Source organism: Fundulus heteroclitus, chromosome 4, assembly GCF_011125445.2.
Source record: "Fundulus heteroclitus isolate FHET01 chromosome 4, MU-UCD_Fhet_4.1, whole genome shotgun sequence".
Classification (NCBI taxonomy): Eukaryota; Metazoa; Chordata; class Actinopteri; order Cyprinodontiformes; family Fundulidae; genus Fundulus; species Fundulus heteroclitus.
The window spans coordinates 38904060-38930837 of NC_046364.1; the positions used below are offsets into that span (position 1 = coordinate 38904060).

Consider the following 26778-nt stretch of genomic DNA (forward strand, 5'->3'; position numbering starts at 1 on the left):
TTTTTTTTTATAACGAATAAAACATTTAACATTTTGACACAAACACTTTAGTAGTTCATGAGTTCTCTGTTGAAGTGGTCTGTGCAAACACTTACGCCATATGAACGTTTTCGTTTATGATGATCTTAATTCAAGCCCGTGCTTAGGCCTAAAGAAAAATGCCTGTAGAAATATTGCAAAATCTTCAAAAATATTTTTGTTAAAGTACCAGTTTCATGTGCAACATGATAAACAATCGTTTGACAGTATATACAGATGTGCATCATTTTCTCTACATTTTTAAATATGCTACACAAAACTAGATCTTGCTCAGGAAACCCAAAAAGAGGGCGCTGAGTCAGATCTGTGCTGTACAGACAATAGGGAGCTCTTCAGCATCTACTCATTGCAAATGCAATGGAAAGGTTCAAATAAGTTGTTTTCTACCCACGTTGAACAAATATAACATGATTGTATTAGCTGTTCACTGATCATAAATAATAAAATAACAATTTCACTATGATTTTTGTCACCTTTTTAAGATGGCTCAAAGCAAAGTTTATCATTAAGGTCCAAACATTCATAATTTTTAAGATACACTTAGGACATGGTGATTTCATTCAAAGTAGCAGACAGATGCAAAGTTATAGCTCTCAGGTTAAATTTTATATTTTTAAAAAAAAAAGAGCTACGCTAAAAGCAACACCTGTTGTTGGACCAATTATAAAACACTTAACAAGCTTCTTCCCTTATATGAGCTGACGTTAAACTAGACACTATTGTGTACCTTTTCACCCCCATTTTTTTTTTTTTTTTGCAAAAAAGCTGGAAACAAGTGTCATTTGATAGTTTTTGCAAGTTAAGATGATTTTTCTTTTTTTTTTTAGCCAAAACTTTTGAAACTGAAACGTTGTGCACAGAGGACTTTGTTAAATTTTGAAGGAGAATGTAAGAAAACGGACAGATCTTCTGTCGTACAAAAAATTAAGACATCACAAGTTACATCTTAGTTTTTTTTTCTGCAGATTTCCCTGTAAACGGGCATCTGAACCATGTCTTTTTAAAAGTGCACTGGGATTGTATTCACAGAGCATTAACATTACAGGTGTGAAAATGCCAAATGCATCCAAAACAGATGTTCAGCCACTCTATAAATGGCAGTAAGTTCTTTAGTGACCATGAGGAGCCGTTACCTCCATACCCGTTGTCCTGGGAAGTAGCAGTAAGTGGAGGAATCAACACGTTGTTGACAAACTGCTGCCTGCTACAACCCAGAGGTATACCAGTGTTGCAGCTGAGCTATCCCGCGGCGTATCTGGTCGATGTAAAATTCGGCATTTCTGGAGAAGTCCTGGCAGACAGAGGACTGGGCATCACCCAGAGCACAATAAAGGGTGGTGCCGCCGATACTGATGACTACAGTGACCAGACAAAGGAGGAAGAGGAGCAGACAGGAGTCCACGCCGCCAACATCTACGGAGAAAAACAAACAAAAATCAAATCACGTGTGGTCAGAAGGAAGCAGAGCAGCGACTGACGATCATCAGCCTACAATCGGAAATGAATCTTGGCTTGTTTCTGAGACTTTCCAGTGTTTGCAAGTTACGTACAATTTCCTCTGATTGATATAAAAAAGCAAAGCATATGACTGAGGCTACCACAGTGCCCTGTAATCACATCCATTCCTCTTGAGATTTTTTTATACTTTGTCAAGTTACAATGTCAAACTTTAGTCTATATTTTGGGGGGGGGGTTGTGTCATAAACAAGTAAAGTAAAGCAGAACTGTCAAACAGAAGGACTGTTATGCAGCATAGAGTTTTATTTATTACCCAAATAATCTGAGAAGTGTGGCTTGCCTTTGTATTCAGCCCCTTTTATTGAAATATCACTAAATCCAATCCTGTGTAAACAACTGACCACAGATGTCATGCAATTAGTAAAAACAGTCCACCCGTGTGTATAATTGAATCTCAACATAAATCCAGCTGTTCTATGAAGGCCTCAGCATTAGATATGCAACAGGAGACAATAGAGACTTTACATTAAATAATATTCATAAAATGGCTCAGCCAAAGTCCAGATCCAAATCCAGTTGAAAATCTGTGGCAAGACTTTAAAATATATGCACTCTGATGCTCTCCATTTGATTTGCTATAAACAAACAGATAAGGCACAAGCCGCATAAACCTGAAGCCACAACTTCCCTCTGCAAAGTATCGACTCGGAGGGCGCCAGAGACGAATGCTTCACACACTCTCAGACTTTAATGAAACCCAAGTAACTTCCACTTCCCAATTCTGCACCACGCTGTGTTCCTGTATGAATAATCTCAACCGTTGAACGCTTAATTAAAAGCAAAAACTGCAGGAAATAAATCCTACCGTGGTCATAGCTATCATCGGGAACTTTGAAGCGGACGCGTCGTTTGGCGGTGGGTCTCTCGGGTTCTCTGGGTTCTGGATCAGTCGGCTCCGTCAGCCTGTCCACACGCACACTTCGCTTCTTTAGGATGGACACCAGTCCAGCGGCAGGGGAGATCTGAGACACACAACAGAGGAAAGGCAGAGATTTTAGATGCTAATTGGGATAAACACAATCATTTATAACAGGAGTCCAACTCCCTCAACACCTGACCAGCGAGGTTCCCTAGATGACACACCATCACACAACCTTCAGCACACATCTGAACTATGAACTCCTTTATCAACCAGCCTCTGCTTCCCTGTGAAAACAGCTGCAGATGAACTTTGGCCAAATCAGGCCAGAGCATCACAGTCCGTCTAACCACAGCCGACATTATGCAATAATAATGACACCAGTCAGTAAAAAAAAAAATCCTTTTTAAAATTACTATTTTACATATTTACAAAAAGGAAAAAAAAATCAGTCATCCCACTGCTTTATATCTCGTATTTTCTAATACAACAGAGCTGAAACGTAGATTAGATTTTATACTCGCAGAGCTACATTTAAAGGAGGAGTCAGAGTACGGGTTAGGACTAGAGCTGAACAATTTTGGAAAATAATCTAATTGCGATTTTTTTTCTTAATATTGCTATTTAATGCGATTTTTTTTTTTCCAGTTTAATTTATCATGTCTTTTTAAACATATACAAACAACAAATCATTTTGTTTCCTCGCTGTGCAGATTAGTTGCTAAAAGACCCACAGCATCTAAACTCAGAGCAGAAATGATTGCGCTCTGCCTACGATATATTTCAACTAAAATTGCAATTTTGACTTTTCTCTGCATTAACCACAAGCAACAAAAATGGCCTCTAAATAAAGACGTTTGTAAACAAGGACTATTCAAAACAAGAACTTTTAATGGTTCTATAAATCAGAATATTGTTCAAGAGAACAGCTTTTAGTTGATTTGGACATCAATCCTTGTTGAACATAAAGTGCAACCAACAAGCAAGTCTATGTATTAAACTGATTGACCTGTACTTAATGCTATGTATGATTATATAAACTCTAAAACAAGTAATAAAATTAGATTATCTCACTGCTGCAACTGTTTTCCCTTCCATGTGGAGGCAAACCTACTTTAAACATTTTACCGACACCTAATGGACGTGTCTAATTCCCTAATTGTTACATAGTCAAAAATTGCAGACTCTGCAATTTGGAAAATGCGTTTTTTTTAAATCGCGACTATATTGAAAATGCGATTAATTGTTCAGCCCTATTTAGGACATTTCATCGGTGCTGATTTAGAGCACAAGCGTCCCTTAGAGCAGGAATGACAGATCCAGGCAGGTTTATAAAACATAAACTGCACATTTCTAAAACAGCTCAATGTGCTGCGGCGTTGTGAGAGAATCATACGCACCTCCTCCACGGTGATGAGCTTTGCCATGTCGTCCAGTGAGGGATCCCTCCTGCTAAACTCAGCCTCGCAGTCCTCTTCTTCCTCCCTCCCTCCAGCATACTGTTCTTGCTGCTCCGCCTCGGCCTCCTGGGAAGGGAGTGCCTCCTCGTTCGACCAGGTTTCAGAGTCCTCCTGCGTTCATAACGGAAACTTAGGGATCTGTTCTTCAGCTCCGCTCCGTTCACAAAGTTCTATCCTGCTCCTTTTTAACTTGGTTCTGTTGACACGGTCTGCAGTGAAATGCCGCGACTGTGTTTTAAATCATAAGTCAATAAGGGCTTTCCAGTTAAGAGACGGAAAAGTGATCCGTCACGTGTTTCTGGAAAATGGGTTGCTAGCAGCAGCCCTCACAAGCAACACGAATCAATGCAAACCTTTTGCGTAAAAAATAAAAACAGCACTCTCGGGGAAAGAAGGGAAACATGAACGAGGAATAAACTCCTCCCTCAGCTGCATATCAAATCGAAATGTGCATTCAATTTAATTCATTTCAGGAAAAAAAAACAAGAAAGATGAGAGAGTAAATATATACCTGAGTCTCCTGGTAGGCATGTAGCTTCTCCTGGGCTGAAGCATCCCAGTGCAGCTGCAACTCCTCCCCACTGACCAGAGTCTCCTCTGAAGGAGCTCCCTGACACAAAAGAGAGTCTCCTTTGCTCGGCTCGTCCTCGCCATCATCCTCTGTCCCCTCATCTTCCATCTCCCTCGCCTCCGCAGCCTCCTCCACTTCGCTCTTGTCCTCCTCCTCCTCCTCCTTCGCCTCCGCTTCCCCTGCAGGACCTAAATCTTCCTCCTGCTGCTCTGAGGGCTCGGAGCGATCCATTCCCCCAGCTGTGGAGGGGTGCAGCCCATTTGCCGGGGCTGGAGCACCGCGTTGCTCCCCTCCTTCCACCTCTCCGCTGTGAGCTTGCTTTCCAGTCAGCTCAGAGCCATAAAAGATGTCCCGCCCCTCTGATTTTCCGTCCGGGTGTTCCCTGTCCGTGTCAGGCAGACTGAGCCTCTCCAGCACATTAGCGGAGAGACAAAAGGAGTCCTCGGCTCCCTGCTCCATCACCCCTTTAACCCGACGAGCTGCGGGAAACAGCAGGAGCGGCGTTTATCCATGTATCAACTTAACTGCTTAAATACAGAAAAGACTGAAGCTGCCAGCAAACATCACTGCATTTAAGATCATAAAGCTGCAGATATAGGTCTGTAACTGCAGGTTTTAGGCTTGCTTAACATTGTAGCGTATAACCAAAGAGAAGTTGTGTACGTGTCATTTTCTAATACCTAAAACATGCTGGATTAACTTCTACAAATATCCAGTAAAAAAATATTACCAGTCCTTTGAACGTAGAGAATCGTTCATTCGTTTTCTTTTCTTTAGTGTCATAAAATACGTGCAAATTATTCATTCCTTACTGCAGTTTAGCAATCACAAACGTGAGCATTTATGTGACAGATCAGCACAAAGTAGTGAGATTTATGACGTGGAAGGAAAATGAAAGATGATTTTATTTGTCGCGTAAATAGAGTCCACGTGTGTGTGTGTGTGTGTGTGTAATCCACCCTCAGTGTAAATCCACCTGCTCTGTGTAGGCCTCTGCATTTTTTTTTTTAGAGAACATTAGAGATCAAACTGCATCATGAAGGGCGAGAAGCAACTCGGCCAACAGGTCAGAGACGAGTTTAAAACAACGTCAGCTTATAAAACAACATACAAAGCTCCGGCCGTCTCATGGAGCACTGCTCCGACTCATCTTCTGGAAATTCAAAGAATACGGCACAACTGTAAACCTGTTTGTCCACCTAAAGTGACAGACCGACCAAGGAGACTATTATTAATCAGAGAAGCAGCCAGGAGACCCATGCTAACTCTGGATGAGCTGCAGAGATCCACAGCTCAGGTGGGGGTACCTTTCAACAGAACAGCAACTAATCATGCGTTCAATAACGCATAATAATGAGGGATTGCTGCAAAGCCATGGACAATGCAGACGACCGTCCACTGTGGCTCTACGCTCCTTCAGGAGGAGTGAAGGCTGCTTGTTGAGACTAGATGCAATTCCTTAGATTGTAAACTTTTTGACCAATTTGTCTGATTTAATTGAATTCACTGCAAAAACGGAACTAAAAATAAGTAAACTTTTCTTAAAATTAGTGTATCTGTCCTTGATTTGAGCAGGTAAATAAGATGATCTGCCAATAAAATAAGATTTTTACACTTAAAATAGGAACAATTCATCGCCATCATCTTATTTTAAGTGCAGGATGTCTAATTATCTTGATTTAGGGGTCAAAATTCTCATTCCATTGGCAAATGATCATATTTACCTGCTCAGATCAAGGAAAAAAACACTATGTTTAAGAACATTTTGCTTATTTTTTAGATCCGTTTTTGCAGTGTTTGATTTTGGATGACATGTATCATGAATTGGCACTATATAAATAACATTTAACTGAATTGAATAAATCTGGTCTTTATGGAGGAGTGTCGAGAAACCCGGACGGTTTCCCCTCAGCAGTTCGGCACAAGCCATGCAGGACGACCAAGCAAACATGTTGGCGAAGGCGCTCTGATAAGAGACTAAAAATCAAACCTGTTCGCCTGCATGTTACCCACTATGTAACGTAGGAAACGAACACACTGAGCACAGCCTGATGCTGTGGGGATGCTTTTCTTCAGCAAGATTCGGCAGCTGGTCAGAGTTGATGAGAGGATGGACAGGAGAGGAAATGCAGTCCTGGAAGAAAGGCTGTAAGAGGCCGAAGACTTGAAAACTGTGGTGGAGGTGGACCTTCTGGCAGGATAACAAGCAGCACAAGCAGTCAGAGCATGAGACGTTTTTAGACCAAAACACATTCAAGGCCAAAAGTCCAGATCTGAATCCTGCTAAGAATCTAAAATCAGTCGATTGAAACGGTCTCCGCTCAGTCTAAGTGAGCTTCAGCTAGAAGAACGGAAAACCCTCAACACTTTAATTACAGCTATCCCTACTGAGTACTCAATGTAGGTGAATATATCGGCACACCAAACTTTTAAGTTTTATATATATTATGTATAAAAAACAGGTATTTTTCACAATGGCGCCTGCTTTGTGTTCGTCTTTCACATAAAATCCTAGTAAGGTGCGTTGAAAGCTTGAGACGAAATTAAAGCGGATAACTTTGCAAGGCACTGCAATTATGTATGTGGAAGAAAAATGATTACTGGCTCAACAAAACAACAGTTTTTTTTAACAAACAGCTACAAAGAATAATGAAAATGTCACGATTCCCAACACGTCTGGACTCACGTATTGAGATGCATGAAGGACGTGAAACACCTCCGTCAAAGCTGCGTCTCAAATTGTCCAGAAGAGCAACCTGAACACACACACACACACACACACACACATTAAATATCTGTTATTTTAGAGGCAAAGAAAATTTATAATTTCAGGCAAAAACAAGACTTCGAAAAGTAGATATTAGTAACATACGAGATGGTCAACAGTAATGTGTAATTTTAGGGAAAGCCTTAAGCAGACGCGTACAACGCAAACTACAAATGTCTTACCTCAGCATCTCGTGTCGTTGGTCTATAAACAGAAGAGAGACAGAATTAGGGGGTCGTGCGTACAGAAGGTCCCGTCTTGGTTTTAGTGAAAGAAGACGCAGAAGATTTGTGACCCGTCTCCGCTCTCCCCATCTAATATTAGCCTGAACACATTTCCCTGGCTAATAAAACCTGTGTGTGAGCATGTGTGCCGGCTCCATGTGTGTGTGTGTGTGTGTGTGTGTGTGTGTGTGTGTGTGTGTGTGTGTGTGTGTGTGTGTGTGTGTGTGTTCCAGAGCCATGGGGGGAGGCTGGGGGCTCACAGTAGCATCATGGGGGGCAGGAAGTGGATTTAAGTTATTAAAATGATCGAATAAGAAAAAGATTAATTTTATGGTAGAAATAGATTACATAGACTGTACTGATGGTTAGGATCAAAGGCTCTAGAAAATGAATGGAAGTCAGGGAAATGTCCTCTGAAGTCCAGGAAACACGACTCGGTCCGAATGTGAGTGCTTGTGTGTGAAACCTTAGCAGAGCAGAGGCTCAAATGTCTGAAAGTGCAGCAGCGGCAGCGGCAGCACAGAGCCGGGGCCAGATGGTTTACCCATCACTTTATTGCTCATCACATTCTTGGATTTATGTCCCCAGCGCCACACAAACAAAAAGACGCACATCGTTTCACACAAAGTTTACACAACGCATAGCTGTGTCCGCTACAGAAGTGCTCGCTCGGCTTCCAGACACCGAACCAAAAAAAAAAACCCCCGCTAAAAATGTGATTTACGATGAAGCCAGTCTGCTTGGTTGACACCTGCTCAGCCGTTCTTCAATATTAACACCGACGCTGGACCAGGCTCGATGCTAGCAAACATATTGTTCTCAAAGAATGTCGAGAAAAACCCATCTGAGAAGCTTCACTGCAAAAACGGATCTTAAAAATAGGCAAAATGTTCTTAAACATAGTGTTTTTGTCCTTGATCTGAGCAGGTAAATATGATCATTTACCAATGGAATGAGTATTTTGACCCTTAAATTAAGATAATTAGACATCCTGCAATTGAAATAAGATGATGGAGATGAATTGTTCCTATTTTAAGTGCACAAATCTTATTCTATTGGCAGATTATCTTATTTACCTGCTCAAATCAAGGACAAACACACAAATTTAAAAGAAAATTTTACTTATGTTTAGTTCCGTTTTTGCAGTGTTCCAGTTTATCTGACATCAAATACAGAAAGATGAGATGTTTTAATGCTACCACATCAATTTGTGTCTTTTTCTGTCATTGCTGTATTTTGGGGCCAGGAGTCTAATGCAGAGCTTGATAAACGCTTCTGCGTGGTTTGTAAATCAAAACAACCTGAATATATGTCAGTTTAAACGTTTAGACCCCAACGACAAGCCCCTCTTTAGGCCTTTGAGGCAACAAGATAGTGAAAGAAGCGTTCAAGGCTGCCATTTTAACTCCTGTGAAAACCAAACACTGCCTGTGGCCTCTTCTGGTCCTGTGACGCCAGCTCATTCATAAAAGCTTACATTATCGCAGGACGTGCTCGAGCTGTGACTTATGAAGTCAGAAACGTCTTTGCGGTCCTTCACACCTGAAGCTGAGAGTCCAAAACCAACGGCAGCGGCACCATTAGACTGAGTGGAACAACCGCGCACCTACGCCCCCACTCGGCCCCCATTAGAGCCTTAATAGAGCCGATTCCCACCAGAGGATCAGGAGACGGTAAATCTTTCATCGAAAAAGCTTTTTTTAATTATGTCAAGCTGAACTTTGTTATAGAGATGTTAGTGGTCATGCTTTATGTGCTACTGAAATAAAAGCAACAGCAAAAACATGGCCTATCAACGAGAAAAAAACTAAAACAAACCTTTTTCATTTTTAGATATATTTAAACAAAAAACACGTGTCCATCTGCATCAACCCATTTTGCTGGCATGCAAATTTGTACCACTTATGAAAAGTAGTCATAGAGACTACGTAAAGGAGCTGTAGAGGAGCCGAGCAGTTCCTTTAGTGCCAGGCTTAGACACCCTGCCTGTAAAAAGGAACGCTACCGCAGGTCATTCATCCCTGCTGCCATCAGATTATACAATGCTGCAAAATAACTGTAACAATAACTGTAACTGTAATAACCAACATGCAATAACTAATGTGCAATTCTATTTAATACACTGTGCAATAATCCTGAAAGAAGTGACTTCTTCTGCTACCACACCTGAATATATGTCAATCCACACGCGTATAAGCCACAGTGAATGTACAGAAGACATCCTCTGCCTTATTTCTTTTTGTATTTTTTCTTTTTTTCTTTTTCTTACCTACTCCTTTTGATCCATGGTATAACGAGGACACACACTGTATATATTTGATGCACCTCGTCCTACTTGACTCCTCTTTCCTATGATTACTGACTACTGAGCCGATGTGACATGTGAATTTCTCCAATGTGAGATCAATAAAGTCTATCTTATCTTATCTTAAAAAAATCCCTCCAAGAGCCGCAAACGACCCCTGATCCAAAACCCATGCAGGCTTACCGAGAGTGCGTCTGGCAGATGTGTTGCAGGGAGTCCAGGTGGGTGGCTGTCAGCTCAGGGGTCGCCCCTCCACTGAGGCTCACTGAGAGCAAAACATATAGAAGTGTGACTCTTCACAATAAAAGGCGGAGAACAGGAAACGATCACTGGAAATTAATTTGAGCTGAGTGTCAAAAGCTGAGGCTGTTCTTCTCCTTCTTTTCTTACGCTTAAAGTAAGAAACTCGACGGTTTAGCATCTGAGCGCGTGCAGCGGCTCAGGTGATATTTACTAAATTTCTAAAACCATCACGGGGTGTTTGTGCTCGTGTGCGTCGGCTGTAAATTACCCCACTGCTCCTGAAGTGCATTCAGGTTTTCCAGCACTCTGCGGTGGTAGAGCTGCTCTAGCTGGATAAACAATAAAGCTCGCCGGTCTGAGAAGCAACAGTTAAGGTAGAAACACGCATGCAGAACAATCTGGTAGATCCATTCCAACACACACGATGTGAAACGGATCTCGAGTTAACGTCTATTCTTTATACACCGCTCAAAAAAAAATAAAGTTAAAGGAACCCCTTTTAGTCATAGCCAGAAGGTCTGCGGTCTCTCAGCGCTGGAGACAGGAGACGGGTAGTTACTCTAGGACAGGGGTCTGCAACCTCTGACTCTTTACACCTTCAGCTTTGGCTCTTAAAAACTTAGGGGGGGGGGGGGGGGGGAATTGGTCAATAGTCTTAAATGTAAAGCTAATTATGCACTCTATCCGGAAACTTACTGCATATTTGTTTACATTGCAACTGTCTACTGTTAAATCACTGCTGCACTTTATCCGGAAATCAATTGGAATTTATTCTGTAATTTTTATTTATTACTGCATTTTAATCCTGTACTGTAAATTCTGTAGAGTTACTGCAATTTTTCTGAGCTGTATGAGAACGAAATTTTGTTCTGTATGCACTCTGTGCATACAAAATGACAATAAAGAAAGTCTAAGTCTAATTTAAAATTGCTAGCTTTAGGATGCATTTAGTTCTGCAATATATGCATAACATTTACAGAAAGAAAGAAACTAATGGTGTATAGAATATTTTACTACAGCTAAGTGAAGTATCGTTTTGTCAATCTTTTGCTTTTTCAGCATTTTGATGCCATTTGCTATAAAAATCAAATGTCCAGTTGAAGAAAATGAATTAAACCTAAACATAAAAATACTGTTGGTTTAAATAATAAAAACAGTTGATCTTTAATAATTAAAAAAAAAAAGCAAACAATTTTCCTATAGTATACTATAAAAACAAGCTCTTGTTTCAAAGAGATGTGTAACTTTTGTGCCTCTAAACAACATTTGTAAAGCTGGACCGAGGGCAAAATTGGCTCTGCGGGTTGTAGAGGTTGCTGACCGCTGCTTCAGAATTGGACCAGCGGTCCAGAGAGTCAGAACTGGACCGCAACCCATCAACGGGACCGGTACCGGCTCTGACCAAGCCGTCAGAACCAGACCTATAGCTCGGATCGCATTTTAAAAAGTTCTAAGAGTTTCTGGTTAGGAGGAACATGCAAAGAAACGAGAGGCTGCAGAGGACCTGGAGAGCAGAAGACGAAGCACAAAGGCAGGAGAACAGACAATGGAGACCGGGGGCCTGAAGTCTCATGTTTATGGATATGAGCAGCAAAAACACAAGCCTTCTTTGACACAGCTCAATGCTTTCCCTCACTAACTTACCCTCTATAGATTCATGGCAGCTGAGCTCGCCTTCCCTCTGCTCCCTCCCACCTTCGCCCTCTGATTAAACGTCCAGCTCTACGCCGCGATCCCACTTCTCCCTTTTCCCGTTATTAGATTTCCTTCTTTGTTGGCCTGAGAGCGTGCATATGACAGAGCTGAGCTTTATATATATTCTGGCACGGCATCCATCCGCTGTGACATTATTAAAACGCTAAAACACGCACAGTCAAACAACAGGGCTTCCAACAATCCACACGTGCACATAAAAGTCAACAGGCTTGCAAGGATACAGTCTTTCTGGAGGACGAAGGTCTCAGCGATCTGCAGGGAAAGAGAGAAGACAGCGTTTAAAAGGGGTGATGTGCATCTGTCTGATCAGCTGTCACAGAGCTGGTCGGAGCAACCGGCCTAAAGATGAGATCGAGACGCAACTTCGTGATAAATTGGCCCGAGGTACAGAGCAAACGCACTGATGCATAAGAACAATACAGGAAAAGCGGCAACCTTCTATAATTAGTGACGACAGAAAAAGAAAAAAGAATTATGGGACGTGACAGAGCCGGTCCAGCATTATGTTGTCCTCCTTGAGAATGGGTTGTAAAATAAGAGCGATAATTAGAGAGCAAAGTGATACGACCGTGTAATACCCTGTACCTCCTCTCAGCCAGCGCTGCTTCCATGTCGCCCAGCTGATCTCAGAACAAGAGCGGCGAGTGTGCGAAGGCAAAGGGGAGAGAGGAGGAGGAGGAAACGTAAGGCTCTGGCATGACAGATGAAGTGAGGGCGGCGACGCTCGTGCGGCTTTCTAGGTACTCTACCCGCACGGGGAACTGTGTTAGGCCGTTTTTCCAGTTCCGTTCGGTATGTCTTCTGATGGCGTTTAAATGTCGCTCCAACCACAGAAACAAACCTGCAGCTTCCAAAACCCTGCAGTTTAAATGTGCCGACACAGCAGTTAAATCAAGGGCCTGTTCAGGTTTAGAGGATGGCACACACATGCACTAACAATTTAGAGGAAGTATCTTCTCAGGCAGCTTCCCCCCCAAAGTCTGAATCATTGGGTGCTTGTTTTAGTTTCCTGTTCTGCGGGTCTAAAACCAGGCAGAAGAACTCAAAGCGACTTCTGAGGGTTAAAACTTGATTATGGGGAAGAACCTGAGCTTTAAGGGCAGTTCAAATAATCTGCTGCTTTACCGCCACCTTGTGGTGGTGCTGTTGGTAGCACATTGATACCAGGTGTTAAAGGAGACCTACACTCGCAGCGAAAAGCCTGAGTTCTTTTAAATCAAGATTAAAAACACATTTGTTTAGGATTGCCTTTGACTGTTCTAGTTAAATTGTTTTTAATGTTCTTTTTTGTTTCTACTTGCTTTTATTCTGTTTTATTTTCCCATATTTTAATCATGTAAAGCACTTTGCATTGTCTCTGTACTGAATTGTGCGATATAGATAAATTTGCCTTGACTTACACTTGCACTACTCCTTTGTTCTTACACATAACTTTTCTTTACATTTAAAATGTCTTTGTTTGGTTTGCCGCTGCCTCTCCTTTGTCTTCTGTCTTTGCAACAAAATCTCCCTCAAATGTAGGTTGTGAATGTGCAGCTGAATGACAATAAAGTCTAAGTATCAAGTCTATTGAGGCTATTCCTGCTGCGTGATTCTAATTAAATTAAATTAATTAAATATGCCCAGCTGTACGGCACCATGACTTTATCGGGAATTCTTCGGTCTGGGTTCAAATTATTTTTAAGAGAAACATCCTTCCTCTTAAACAACTTTCTAGTGGAGTTATCCGCGTCTCTACAGGAAGTAGGGCTGCCATGAGTAGTCATCGTAGTTGATGAGGTCAGCTATAATAATCCAGCACTTTTTTCTGAGGAAACATCATTTTTTATCAGGGTATTTTTACATTTTCTTAAAAAGTTTTACTCCTGACTGCAGCGTGCGTGGAGGAGCCGCCGGTGGAAGTCTGTAGCTGTAGGTGTGTGTGTGTGTGTGTGTGAGTTCTTGTACTCGCAACTTAGCAAGAACATTTTGTACTCATTTTACTAGTAAAGTGAGGACCTTTTTTTTGGTTCTCAATTTCTTTGAGCTAGGTTTAGCACTAATGTGTCAAATAGGTTTAGGGTTACGTATATACTGGTAAAGGTAAGGGTTAGGAAAGAGGAAGCTCTCCCTCTGGAAGGGTAAGAAGGGTGCACCGTCCGTTCGATCCCTGCCGGGATGATGGACACGCTGGCGGCGTCTCCCATAGCGGACCTCCGTCCTCCCATCCATGAAAAAAAGATCTATTTTTTCAAAAAACATCTCTTAAAAGTCAAGAAAGTTTTTTTTTTCTTCCAAAAGACGAACAGCGTCTCTTAATTAAAGACATATATTATTTATTTTGCAAGAGTAAAAATAAACAAAATACGACGTTTTAACCTTTCTCTCGGTCTTCTTGGGGTAAGTAACATAAAATAAAATGCAATAACCATAAAGCCAGTTTGATAAAGGTCTGTTTCAATATCAAATTTGCTGAGTTATGAAAGTTAATGACGGCCAAAGTTATCAAAAACAAAGAAGTACTTTAGTTTAGCTGACAATAAGCGTTCAGTACCACACCTTTACGTGTAATATGCATGATGAGGTTTTATTTTCAGCTACTCAGTACAATCTGTAACGTTAGGAAGGTCTGTTTGCTACATTTTGTAGAGAATAAATGTCTGAGGAAACCTTTAGACTCTCATCGGGTTGATTAAGGCAGTACCTGGAATTTGTGCAGCTGATCTTTGTCCTGCCCTGATCACCTTTAATTGTGCAGATGATGCTAACATCTAAATGAATACAATTCAAACGAAAAAAAAATCATAAACAATACGCACAGTTATGAAATACAATTCTTTTGTTAAGTTCCCTGGAAATGTTAAAATATCCGATGTTACATTTTGAGTGAGGTGTTTCATGGAAACAGATTATTTTCTGCGCTGAGGCTTGTTACTGTTTATTTTTATTTCCATTGCAGCACATTTGCCATTCTCATTACTCTTTTTTTTATTCATAAATACATAAAAAATTATATATATTTTTGCAAATTGCTGTTTACATTTTATTTCATGCTATACAATTTTGGTTAAAGGTTGTTATTTTCAAAAAATACTTTTAATCTGACAAATGAGCCTCACAGGAACCCACATTTATTGAATATGACTGGATATAGTTTTATTTTGTGCAAAAGAAAAACTGTAAAAAAATGTAATCTATACTATTGTCAAAGCTTTATGTTTGGAGACGGAAGAAATACTTTGCGCTATATTAAAATTTAATTCTCCACAATCACTATCGAACTATTTCCTTCTGGAAAAATTTTCACCTAAACTAGTGCACTCTCACAAACTCCCACAGGTGCTGGGTCCCATGTATTAAATGTTCACTTATATACAGAAAGGGTATAATTTATTTATTTACTTTCTTTTACTTTCTTTTTTAGGTATCACATTACACATGTCCGCTTAAATAATAATACATATGATTTAGCAAAGGTATCAAGGTGTTACACGATTGTATCTGTTGCTTTATGTCTGTTGGTTGTGCTGTTCTTTTTGTGTCTCTTTCCAGGTGATGGAGCAGACGGACGTTTTATCATTCTCTTCCTTTTATCTCTTCTTTCTTTCACCTCTTCTCTTTCTTTTTTTTTCTCTTCTTGTTTTTCTTTTACTCTCCTACTTTCCCATTGTAGTGTCCATATAATTTGAAATTCTCCCTGCAGGAATAACAATAAAGCTATTTACACGCACAAATCAAGCGGAGCATTATGGCGAAAGCTGTTTGCTCCACTTGTGAAAGTAAAATCTGTCGAGCTCTATTTGGCATTAGGATATCAATTCTTATTGCCACATTGCTAGACAGGACACTGGGAAAAAAAAAAATTTAAAATATACAATAAATAATCGTCGCTCATTCTGTAGCGATCTTTAGAGAACGATTAAGAAACCGACGGCATCGGAGCGTGACCCATATAGTCGCTTTGGAGCGACTGCGACTTAAAGGGTTGAGTAGTCGTCTGGCAATCAGAAGGTTGTGGGTTCGATTCCAGCTTCCCCTTGCCCTTGCCACATGTTGATGTGCCCCTGGGCAAGGCACTTAACCCCAAGTTGCCTACCGAGGTGCATCTCGGTGTATGGGGAGTGTTGACCTAGTAGTTAGAGCAGCGCGCTTGCACTCAGAGAAGGATGTAAGTACCCGGTTCGATCCTTTTCCGCATGTCTCTCCCCCTCTTCCACCTAATGTCATAAAGAACCCCCCCCCCCCCCCCCCCCCCAAAAAAAGAAAAGAAACCAACGGCATCAATGAACCTCGTGTTAAATTCTGAGGCACCCGACCACACCACAGCCACAATGGCCGACCCAGACGGATTGTGGCGTTTAAAGGTGTCCTGCTCCCCTCTTGCCTTCCTCTGCTGACGGGACCCACACCTGCTGCATCTGGAAGCGAGCTCGGGTCAGGTGTGCCTGCTGGAGCGCGTTGCCTCAGAACATGCAGGCTCAGTCACGCAGGTTTGCGTGTGATTTCTAATGAAATGTGCGTGTGGCTTCTGAGCGCAGTAGCGGAGAACGCCCCTGCCCAGGGGTACAAAGTGCCAACGCGATCATAAGTCAGATGGAATAAGCAACAGCCCTTTAAAAAAAAAACGTGAGAAAGTGAAGGTTTAACTGGACGAGAACGGCGGAACGACAGCGCCAAGCAGTGGGAAGATGGCCGCCGGGCTCGGTGGAAATGCAGTTTATAGAGCGTTTAACATACAGCTGCTGAAAGACGGGTTACCTGGTGAAGGTACCGTGGAAGGTGGGTATCGTCATCTCTCCCTGCCAGCTCCTCAAGAGACGCCAGGAGAGTCGGGCTTAAAGAGTAGTCGGCGACTGGAGGGGAAGTAACCTGTTCCCGATTTGAGGATGTAGGTAAAGAGCATGAAGTAGACGTGGTTTTGCTTCCTGTATTGAAGGTGGAGGGTTCTGCGTTTACACTGAAAGGAGACGATTCAGGAGATATACAGACGGGTCCGGTACTTGAGCTGCTGGTGCCTCGTGTAGAAGCAGGCCGGCAGCCGGTGACCGGCTCCTTGGAGGAGGTAAGCTGTTCTGCACAGGAGTCCTTTAATATCGCCTCAGAGGCTGCTGTGCTACATCTGGATCCAGAGGAGCCGTCGGGCTGCGTGGCCGCGGTTGTAACGTGTGAAGTTAAGTCTGCTGACTCTGCGGTAAAGGTCGAATCCGACCCGGAGTCAGCGGTACCAGAAAGCGCTCCCACAACGCTGCGATTCAGCTCAGCCGACTGGACGGGACGTAACGTCTCTGGACTGATGACTGGAATGACGGGGGATGTAGGTTCTGGACTGGTCCCAGGGCTGAAGGGGTATGGAGTTTCCAGCAGGCTGCCTGCAGAGGCACAGACAGGTAGCCGTCAACACAGAACGCCGATAAAGGAAACTAGAGACCAACATGCTCGGTACAGGAAGTAGAAACACCATAACAGCTTTACTTAACGTCACACAGGCAAAGCATGTCGCACTTTTAAAGTGGAACCGGCAACAAAAATGTCGTTAGTTGCAGCTCTATTAACCAAGAGCAGAAAAAGAGACACCGTTGTGTCTCACCATTGTGTTCAGCGCGGCACCACAGTAAAGGTTTAGTTGCTGAGTTCGGCACACGTCAATCAGCTTTGAGCTTTAATGCTGCGATTACGATGCGCTCAGAGCTGGATTTACCCGCAGCACCCACTGGAAAGCTGTCTCCCGTATGCACATGTGCAGGGTTAGCATGATGGACGCCTGTGTCAGGAGACAGCGACCCTAACCGTCATGTACTCGCTGCTATAATTAACCTGATGAAAGGCCAGGTACGTCATTTTTTCTTAGTAAAATGTTACTTTCCTCAAAACAAATCTGCATTCACTTTTCGTATGCCCTCTAGTGGAGGATGTGCGTACTACAGGTGGCCAGCTCCTGTTTTATTAAAAGTCCAGGGTGCCTGATAGCCTCGTGAGACCATCCTGATCTCGCGAGGTTTCAAGGTTTCACTCGCAGATCAGTCTGGATACTCTCCGTTAAAGAAAATTTGGAGCCGTTCACCAAACGAACGTCCAATCAGCGTTGGCTTTGAGGCGGGTTGAGGTGTGACGCAACGAGAAGCGCGACAGTTCAGTCTAAGAACATGGGAGCTTCAGCCGATGAAACTAGCGTTAGCGTGGCTATCGAGCAAGTTTTATCGGAATTACAGAGTATTTCTCTGCTGAGCTAACGAGCCTTTACTTGCAGCAGCAAGAGTAGCTTGGCTTGTGGTTGTGTTTTCGTCGTCGCTCTGTTACGATTGGTTTATTTGGCCCGTCTATCACCAACATAGGCCAATCAGCTGACCAGTATTTTCGCCCCTTCCCAAAATTACTTCAACGGAAGGTTTCCAGATGGATATGCGGAGCAAATCTATCTGGCGGAGTCAGGTAAGGTGCCTGATGCACCTTCTGGGAAGGCACAGAATAGTGACAGGAAGTAAAATGATATTATTATTATTAAATGTACTGTAAAAAAAATCAATGCTAAACATTTTTGGTGTTTTAGTTCTATACGTATATTTTATTTGTCAGTGCAGGAGTTACTTTTTCCATAGATTTAACTTTATTATACTGTAGATACCAAAACAAAAACTGCTACACATTTAGCTTCCTTTAGACTTGATTATGCCAGAAAAGCTATTTTATAATAATATAAATTAACCAATGTAATAATGCAACAATATTGATATTTAGATTAGTCAACCGTTAATGAAGCCCATCTTAATTTAATCTTAAATCAGTGCTTTATCCAGACGTAATAAAAGTAATAGGCACCGGTTAACCCAGAGCTGATGAGCCAGTTAAGTGTCAAACTACTACCTGTTCAGATTTCGAGGTTAAATACCATTCCTGCTTTAGTTATTTAATGTACAAACACAACGACCCATTTGGTTAGGACCGGTATGTCTTGGTGAGTGATTGTCACCATGCCTTATCCTGTAAATGTAAAACGGCAGCAGATATGTGCAAAGTTGTTTTTTTTTTTTTTTTTAAATGGACGATTTTAAAGGTCAAGAGTACAAAACTTTTGCTGTTAGATTTTTTTAATCTCCTGTTCTCTCTTTTAATAAAACATTTTTGACTCATCTTAATGCTGGTTGATTTTCTGCTTGTATGCATAATTGTTTGGATTAAAATAATAATAATAATAATAATAATAATAATAATAATAATAATTAAAAAACTTAAAAAAGGAGATGGATTTAAAACGACACTCTGTAAAAGCAGCAGCATGGATGTTCGCGCAGAACAACGTTCCCCACCTGTCTCTGAGTACGAGGAATCAGTCATGGGAGTATCCGGAGACTGGCAGCATATTAACGAACTTGACGCCTCAGATTCCTCCTCCTCCTCCTCTTCCTTCATCACTTCATCATCGTCCTCTTCCTCATCTCTGGTTCCTCCGGAGCGTTCCTCTTTTGCCGTTGCCACCTCCTCCCCCTCCGTCCCACCGTTGTCCAGAGGGGGTTTGTGGACCGCGCCGCGCGTTCCTCCCTCGTCGTTCGGGGAAAGAGGGAGAGTCTGAGCGAGCGTCTCGTTGAGGTTTCGGCTTTGGGCCGCGAGGGCTTCAGAGTTGGATATATTGTCACAGAGCTCAAAGCCGTCCACGCGAACCGGTGACATTGCGCTGCCCTCCATCTCAAACAGACCTGAGATGGACATTAATGAAAAAATAAACGTTTAAGAAGCAGGAAGTCCCATTTCACAGAAAGAGAGGCACTCAGCTACATTATTTAAAGACTGTCAGCTGCAACCTGAGACAACAGCAACCACGGCACAGCTGAGGAGCTGCCAAGACAACCCTCCCTGTTCCCGACGGCTATTCTCACTTTAAACCACTTCTACTCACTACTCTACAATCGCTCTGAGATTTTATTCAAGCACCTATCTTAAAAAGGTTCCCACCATGATCCATCGGCTTCGGCAGCTTGAGGGCCGGTGGCGGCAGTCAGGGAAGCCCTTCTTCAAGCCTGCGGAGACGACAGAAACAAGAGCGAACAACCCGACTTTAGACTCTGTTTAAAACTGCTGACATGGTCACCGTCTATTCAGAGAGAAGAGTTGGGGGGCGAAAACACAGAAAACAAGTTTTGCATCATTCCCAAGCTGTCTGATAAACCTTAAGATAATGAAATGAAGTTGTTGTGGTGGTAGCTGTTCTTCCCACTGCATGTCTTTGTGCTGCAGTGTTCTTCTCACTGATCAGAACCCAACCGGCAAAGATCTAGTTTAGTGTCCAACACAAAGACAAGCTGCGCAACCTGACAGGAAAGAACACAAAGAGGAAACATCTCCACGTCTAGACGAATTAAGATCCATTTCCGGCAGGAAATTATCGGGATTAAGGTTCTGGGTTTCACAGTCTTTTGTTTTTTAAGAGAGGGAAACAATGGTAATTACAACACATTCATTTTATGCCGTTAGGTCAAACAGAAAAGACCACGTGTGACGGGCGGAGGTGCAACAAATGTTTTGAAGCAAACATCATAAAACAGGACTCCAATAAATGCTTTACTGCCAAATCTCAGATTTGTAGATTTTTATGGCACATTTTACAATGTTCTAGACATTTAAGTATGACATTTTTTTTAAAAAAAATTCAAGGAAAAGGGACATTTAACTGTTTTGCCATTGTGCAGTTCTTCCAGGGAAACTTTCATAAGTGCTCCGTCTATAACTTTCCAAATCTGGGCTGAAATATCCAGCATTAAACATATTTTTTGTTAGAGATCTGTAATTTTTTTGTTAATACTATATATTTTTTCTTTTTATAAAAACTGAAAATAGTTTAAAAAGAAGCAGAAGTCCATTTATTGTCCCCCAGTGGAGACATTTGGGTGGGACAGTGGCAGAAACACAGAAGACACCAGACTTGCACACAAGATAAATTAATATGAAAAAAAACAACAATTTTTTTTAAACCAGTTTCTAATGTTGGGGAGTCGCAAAGCCAAAGAAAGTTGTGGAATAGCCCTCTTTTAAATTTCTGCATTGTTTATTTATCTGTGGCTTCTGTCAGTAACTCCAAAACCAAAATTATAATGAAAATAAATCTTCTCCGTAACGATCCAGAAATGGAAAATTAACCAAAAATGACTACCAAGGGAAAAGTCATTTGACTGGTAATGTGAGAGAGATAAAGGCAGGTGAACAAACAGGTAAATCAGCATAAAGTGCAAATCAGTATTGTGCAACAGCAAGCTCCTCCACTTTTACTGCCTTACTTATGTTTACAGTTGACTCAGCAACAGCAAAGACTGACACAACTAGATTAACCACTTTAAGCCGTCACCAGGCACTAAAGCCGCCCTTTAACATGCTGGTCCAAACACTACAGCTACACTTTAAACACTGGAGCTGGTTAAGCTGTAAAGCTTTAAAAGACCACTTCCTAATGAAGCTTTTCAGTGGTAACAGTGCTGAAACTGAATGAAATTTCCCCTTAATGAAATAAAATAAAAGACAAATAGGTAAGTTAAAAGCAAGGTTAAGATACGGCTCTATGCGAAAACAACCAGAAATCTCCACCAACAGGTTAATTATAGCCGATCCCAGAGGAACAGAGTCGGCCTGGTTTCCTGCAGCCTATTTCACCCAAAGGGAGGTGAGAGCGCGTAACCTGCTGAGACCACTTATGGTTCATCAGCATTGTATATTTCAACAAGAGGAAACACCCTCTGAATGAAAAGACTGCTTGCGTTACCTCGCCCGTCTAAAAAAAACGGACAAACCTAACAGGACTGTGTATCAGCGTGGCAAGAACTTCAGTTCTTCAGTTCAGAGACTGTTTTTCCATTTCTGTTAACACGTCAACGTTTTAATTGCAATCTCTGCAAACAACACACTAGTGGAACTAGGATTGTGCATAAAAATGGATACAAAGATTAATATTGATGTTTTTAAAAATGATTTAATATCGATATTCTAGCTGTCAATATCGATATACCTCCCAACCCCTAGGGGGCGTTATCACAGCGCGCCATTACTGTTCACAGCGAGGAAGTGCAAGTGAGACAAATTTGCGGAATGGCTGACAGGATTTTAGAAGCGCCTTCGTCCCTAAAATCAGACATTTGGGCTCATTTTTGGTTTATGTGATACGTTAAATGCATTGAACCAAATGCACTTTATTTTCCTGTTAATATATCAGTGTTCAATAAATTGGACATAAATATAATAATTTGCTGGTTTTGTTGAATAAATGACTTTGAGCATTAATTTGAAAGTAATAAATATCGATACTGGAGTCAAAACAAATCAAGTTGAGATATATCGAGAAACGTATTGAATCGGCTCATCGTAGATGATAACAAGTGGAAACGTTAAAAACAGTGTAATTTCTCTGCCACACCACTAGTAGGCAGTATGTTCTCTAAAACTCAACATGTGCATACGTACAAATAGGGCTGGACGATATAGAAAAAAAGCAAACCGATGGAATAATATTGATCGATATCAATAATTAAACAAATTCAAAACATATATTTTAAGTGCGGCCCTGACTATTTTATACCGTTGCTTAGCGACCTAGGTAAAGAACACACAAACACTGAATTCAAACTCAACTCTTTATTTAACCAGCTTTTTACCAAAAATGCAAAAAAAAATAAAAGAACACGTGCTCTTTGAACTCTTTGAAGGGGGCGGAGCTTAGTTCCTGGGTCTGCGTTTGTGATTGGTTGAGAGGATGTAATATTAACCTACATGGTTAGAATGTAAAAGGGAGGAAAATTGTTATTCTATTGAACTTTTTATTGACCCCTTTTTTCCATCATCGATATACATCCCTCGATCGATATATATTGTTACTGAATTATTTCCAGCCCTACGTACAAACACTTCCTGCTTAGAAAGGTGCCACCACTAATGCGGTACCGCGCGCGAGCTATTTTTAGAAACACAACGTCACGATGACGTCACATCACGTGGTACGCAGTGGGGCAAACTCCGGAAAAGCCGCCGTTGTTTCGCTGTAAGAGACGTGCGTTAGCCTAGGTTTTACTCGGTAAACGACTGCTTTTTCCAAATCTAAGACCACGGTTTTTAAACATTGTTGCTATGGAACGTGCAACAGCGACTCGAGGTACGCTGATCGGCCGCATATGAAGGATGTTTTCTTCAAGACTGCCAAGGAGAAATGTGTACGCTTCGGGGCGGTCGGCCTACACAACAGTTCAACCCGGAAAAAGTTACCAAATTCAAGTACATATGTAGCAAGCATTTTGTCGGAGGAAAGGGCCCAACCGAAGAACATCCTGACCCAATTCCAGCGACATCAAGTCAAGGTAAGAGTATTTTGGTGGCCGACATGTTAATAAAGTAGCGCCTGCTACCATGACAGCATATAGGCTATCATGGTAGCAGGCGCTAACATGATAGCCTGCTACCAGGCTTACTCAAAAACATTTCAAATGAGACAAACATTAAACATATACCCATTCCTGGACGGTGATTGCAAACAACAACAAAAAACAAAAACGGCCGACGCTGCCATGATCGCCGCGCAGGAAAAAAAAAACAAAGCTTACCGTTCATCAACTCGGCCAGTTTTCCAGTCTTTTTAAGCCATCGAACCTCAAGCCATCGTTTGAGCTGAAGGTTGGTGTGTTCTTCGACAGTGCGACCAGTAATCTGTGCGCCTGGGACATCGTCTTGGGAAAGTTTAACGGCTGTAAAGTCGGTCAGATCTGTTATCCGTGCGTTCTCTCCTGTATGCCCTACCTAAGCGGCAAAAGGGGCGTTGCTCTTGAGACGGTGACGTCACGTGCGCGGTACCGCATTAGGCTCTCGGATGGGCAGGGAATCAATTGTTTATATGGACAGACGATGAGGATCAACTGTTGCTTTTGAGTTTAAAAACCACCACTGTGGTTTTTAAACTGCATCCGTTACGCTACGCGTGCGTCTGCAATGCTTTCCACTGACTGCAGTCCTGATGCGCTTGTGCCAGGACTTCCCCATACAGGCAAGATACAGTCTTCCTTGTCCACCACAACGAAGACTGGGATGTCTTTGAATCTTACTCATTTTAAACGTGAAAAGTAGAAACTCAGCCAAAGCTTTTCCGTCTTACCAGAAATGGCTGTTGTGCTCACAGGGTCTTCTGCAACCTCAAGATCACAATCACAGACGCTGTTCTGCCCCGTTTTAGGAGTTTCTCTGTCATGCGGGATCTCACCGTCTAACGCTCCTCTCCCACAGACCCATCCGTCCACAAACATCCATTCCCTCGTCTTTATGTCACTGTCCCTACTCCACAGGGGACCATGAATAATAAAAGACAGAAGAGGAGACAAGCGAACAGTGCCATTCAGCCAAATGGACAAACACAAAGACGGAAGAGGAGAAAGACCCAGACTCATTAGCCGTGTTTCCATCAACGTTGTTACACGCATTTAGAAATGTTGCATTGGAAAAGGTTAAAACGCAAAAAATTCTAAATAACTTCCTCAATTTTGCAAAAAGTTTTTACGCTCGCTTGAGGTGTTTTTTTGGGGGGGATTTTCTGAAAAGGAGTTAAAATATTTTTGTGACATTTTAAAAACAACTGGATAGAAACATGGCTATTATTAAAACTCAAGAATAAAACCCTAAAAATAACCTATTTCAGTAACAGAACTACTAATTATAACACTGAAAGGACACAAGAAGACACAAAACAGGCACAGACTAGTTGGAGTAGGTTAACCACAAATCCAGTGGTACCACCGAGGGTGGGTCAGGGCCACCCCTGTAATCCTGCTGCCCCTCGGTCCACTTTTAAACGCAAAACTAGGTGTTTGTAAGATTTTTGTTAATGTCAAAATGAATTTTATAATTTGTAAGAGCTTAAATAAAACTTTTAAATGATACAAAGCTCAGATATGTAGGTGACAAAACCAAGAAACAGACAGCTTTTGCTAATGTTGCATGGGCTAAAAGCAGCATACGCTAATATAGGGCTGGATGATATAGAAAGACATCTCCATAAAACAAAAATCATATTGATCGATAGCGATAATTATCAACAAATTCAAAACATATATGTTAAGTGCAGCCCTGACTATTTTACGCTGCTGCTAACTCAACCCAATATTCAATCAACCTTTTACCAAAACTGCAAAAAAGAACACACTTTGTGAACTCTTTAAAGGGGGGCGGAGCTTGGTGATGGGTCTGCATTTGTGATTGGTTGGGAGGATGTAGAGACTAGCATTAACCTACATGATAGGCTAGAATACAAAAAGGAAAACTTTTCTTCTGTTGAACTTTATATTTACCTTTTTTTTTCTTTTATTGATATGCGTCTAACGATCGATACATATTGATATTGAATTATCCTCCAGCCCTGCACTAATATATCAAATTAGTTGATTTATTTTCCCATACAGATACTTAAAAACTTGAGGCTAATTTGCACATGAAAAATCCAAACAAGTAACTCTCTTATAAACCCCTCTGGATGCGCCCCTGGCATTTTGGCTCTACTCATTGAAATCTCACAGGCTGCCATAAAATAAAAAACTTGAAATCTCCTGTTAAACTATCCGGGTCGGTGGGGTTGGAGCGCTGATGCTGGCTAGAGTTCAAATCCTCTCAACCACAGTAATGAATAACAGAGCAGTTCAGACATAATGTCCGCATTTTTACACTCAGCTCCGCATCTTAATCCAGGGCACGGAAAACGGAGTCGAAATGAAACGTCGGCTCCCCAAAGTGACATTTAATATACAGCAGATAAAACAGAATAGCTGTCAGCGGGTAACGCTGGCAATGACTTATTATATATAATATATAATATATATATGATGCTACAGTTACGGACGCGCAGAAAAAGATAAAACGTGTTTACCAAAAAAAGAAAAGAAAAAAAGACGGAAACCCCTCCAGCAGGAACTAGAAACTAACACTTGCTTTTAACCCGCTTAAGGTCGGTCCTGCAGCGCTGACAGGTTTACCTCCCCGTCGGTGGACGATGCTAGCAGGCTAACAGGAGCTAACAGGAGCGACATCTGCCCCCCTTTGAACCGATCCCCGTCATTTTCTCCACGCCTGCGACACCTCCGCGGTGAGACGCTGCGGCACGCCGCCTTCACGCTGTACTTACGGCGGAAAAGAGAGCCTGGAGGGCGGAGAGCTCCGCATCAGACACCTGGCCGGGGATGGAGGTGGTGGTGAGGAGGTTGTTGTTGTTGTACGGAGCGTCAAGCCAGCGCTTACCCGCAGTCAGACTCACGCAGGCAGGGGTCACTGCCGCCGCCGCTGCCGCGCTCCCTGGGCCCAGGTGCGTTGGCGCCACCTGCTGGCTCATACCTGCAGCGGCACTGCTGCCTTGCAGCGAGATGGTCCCGGGTCCAAATCCCAGTCTGGGGTCTTTCTGCGTAAACTTTGCATGATATCTTAATACGTACAGGCCCGTATTAAGACAATGTGGTGCCCCTGGGCACTATACCTCAAAGCCCCCCCCCCCCTACCCGTGCTGTCCGCCGGTCAAAAACATCAGACATAATCAAGGGGATTTCTGTAATGTAATTTACTATTTACTAACTTACACAACTACAAGTAGGCATATGGGCAGTGAGCAATATTCAAATATCCAATTTTAAAATGTTGAAATCAAAAAAAATCTTGATTTATTTATCATTTATTATTATTATTGTGACATCAGTGTTCACAAAACGAATAATGCATGGTCTTTCAACAATTTCAAGTAAATAATATAACAATTTATGAAAAATATATTTTTAAAGAATGTGTCATGTGGTGCCCCCCCATGGTTGATGCCCCTGGGCACTGTCCCACAGGCCATTATGGATAATCCGGCCCTGGTACGTAGGTTCTCTCCAGGTACTCCGGCTTCCTGCCACAGTCCATAAACGCTGGTTGAGATAAGATAAAATAAGCTTTGTTGATATATATACAGTGTATCAAAGAAAAAATAAAATAAAAAATAAAAATACAAGGAAATAAAGCAGAGAAACGCTGGAGATAGGCACCGGCAACCCCTGCGACCCCACGAGGGATTAAGCGGGTCAGAAAATGGATGGATGGATGGATAAAGCAGAGATTTGAGATG

General features: G+C 42.0%; 1 protein-coding gene across 2 annotated transcripts; it reads right to left on the reverse strand.

Moving 5' to 3' along the window:
* Positions 1 to 25994, reverse strand: cnsta (consortin, connexin sorting protein a). Of its 2 annotated transcripts, XM_012881527.3 has the most exons (13): positions 25810 to 25994; positions 19629 to 19693; positions 18986 to 19372; positions 16440 to 17050; positions 11924 to 11954; positions 10255 to 10341; positions 9927 to 10008; positions 7397 to 7418; positions 7134 to 7203; positions 4388 to 4926; positions 3817 to 3987; positions 2363 to 2519; positions 1 to 1452 (listed from the first exon to the last, which is right to left on the reverse strand). In XM_012881527.3, the coding sequence occupies exons 2-13, from the start codon at positions 19636 to 19638 to the stop codon at positions 1244 to 1246; spliced, it is 2376 nt and encodes a 791-aa protein (XP_012736981.2). In that variant the 5' UTR covers positions 19639 to 19693; positions 25810 to 25994; the 3' UTR covers positions 1 to 1243. The 2 variants fall into 2 exon arrangements, with proteins under 2 accessions (XP_012736981.2, XP_035992421.1); XM_036136528.1 differs by lacking the exon at positions 19629 to 19693.
* Between the last annotated feature and the right edge of the window lie 784 nt (positions 25995 to 26778).

Coding starts and splice junctions, on each gene's coding strand:
- cnsta (XM_012881527.3), bottom strand. Junction 10,009..10,254: donor TGCACTTCAGGAGCAGTGGG/GTAATTTACAGC, acceptor TTTTGCTCTCAG/TGAGCCTCAGTGGAGGGGCG. Junction 3,988..4,387: donor ATGCCTACCAGGAGACTCAG/GTATATATTTAC, acceptor TTATGAACGCAG/GAGGACTCTGAAACCTGGTC.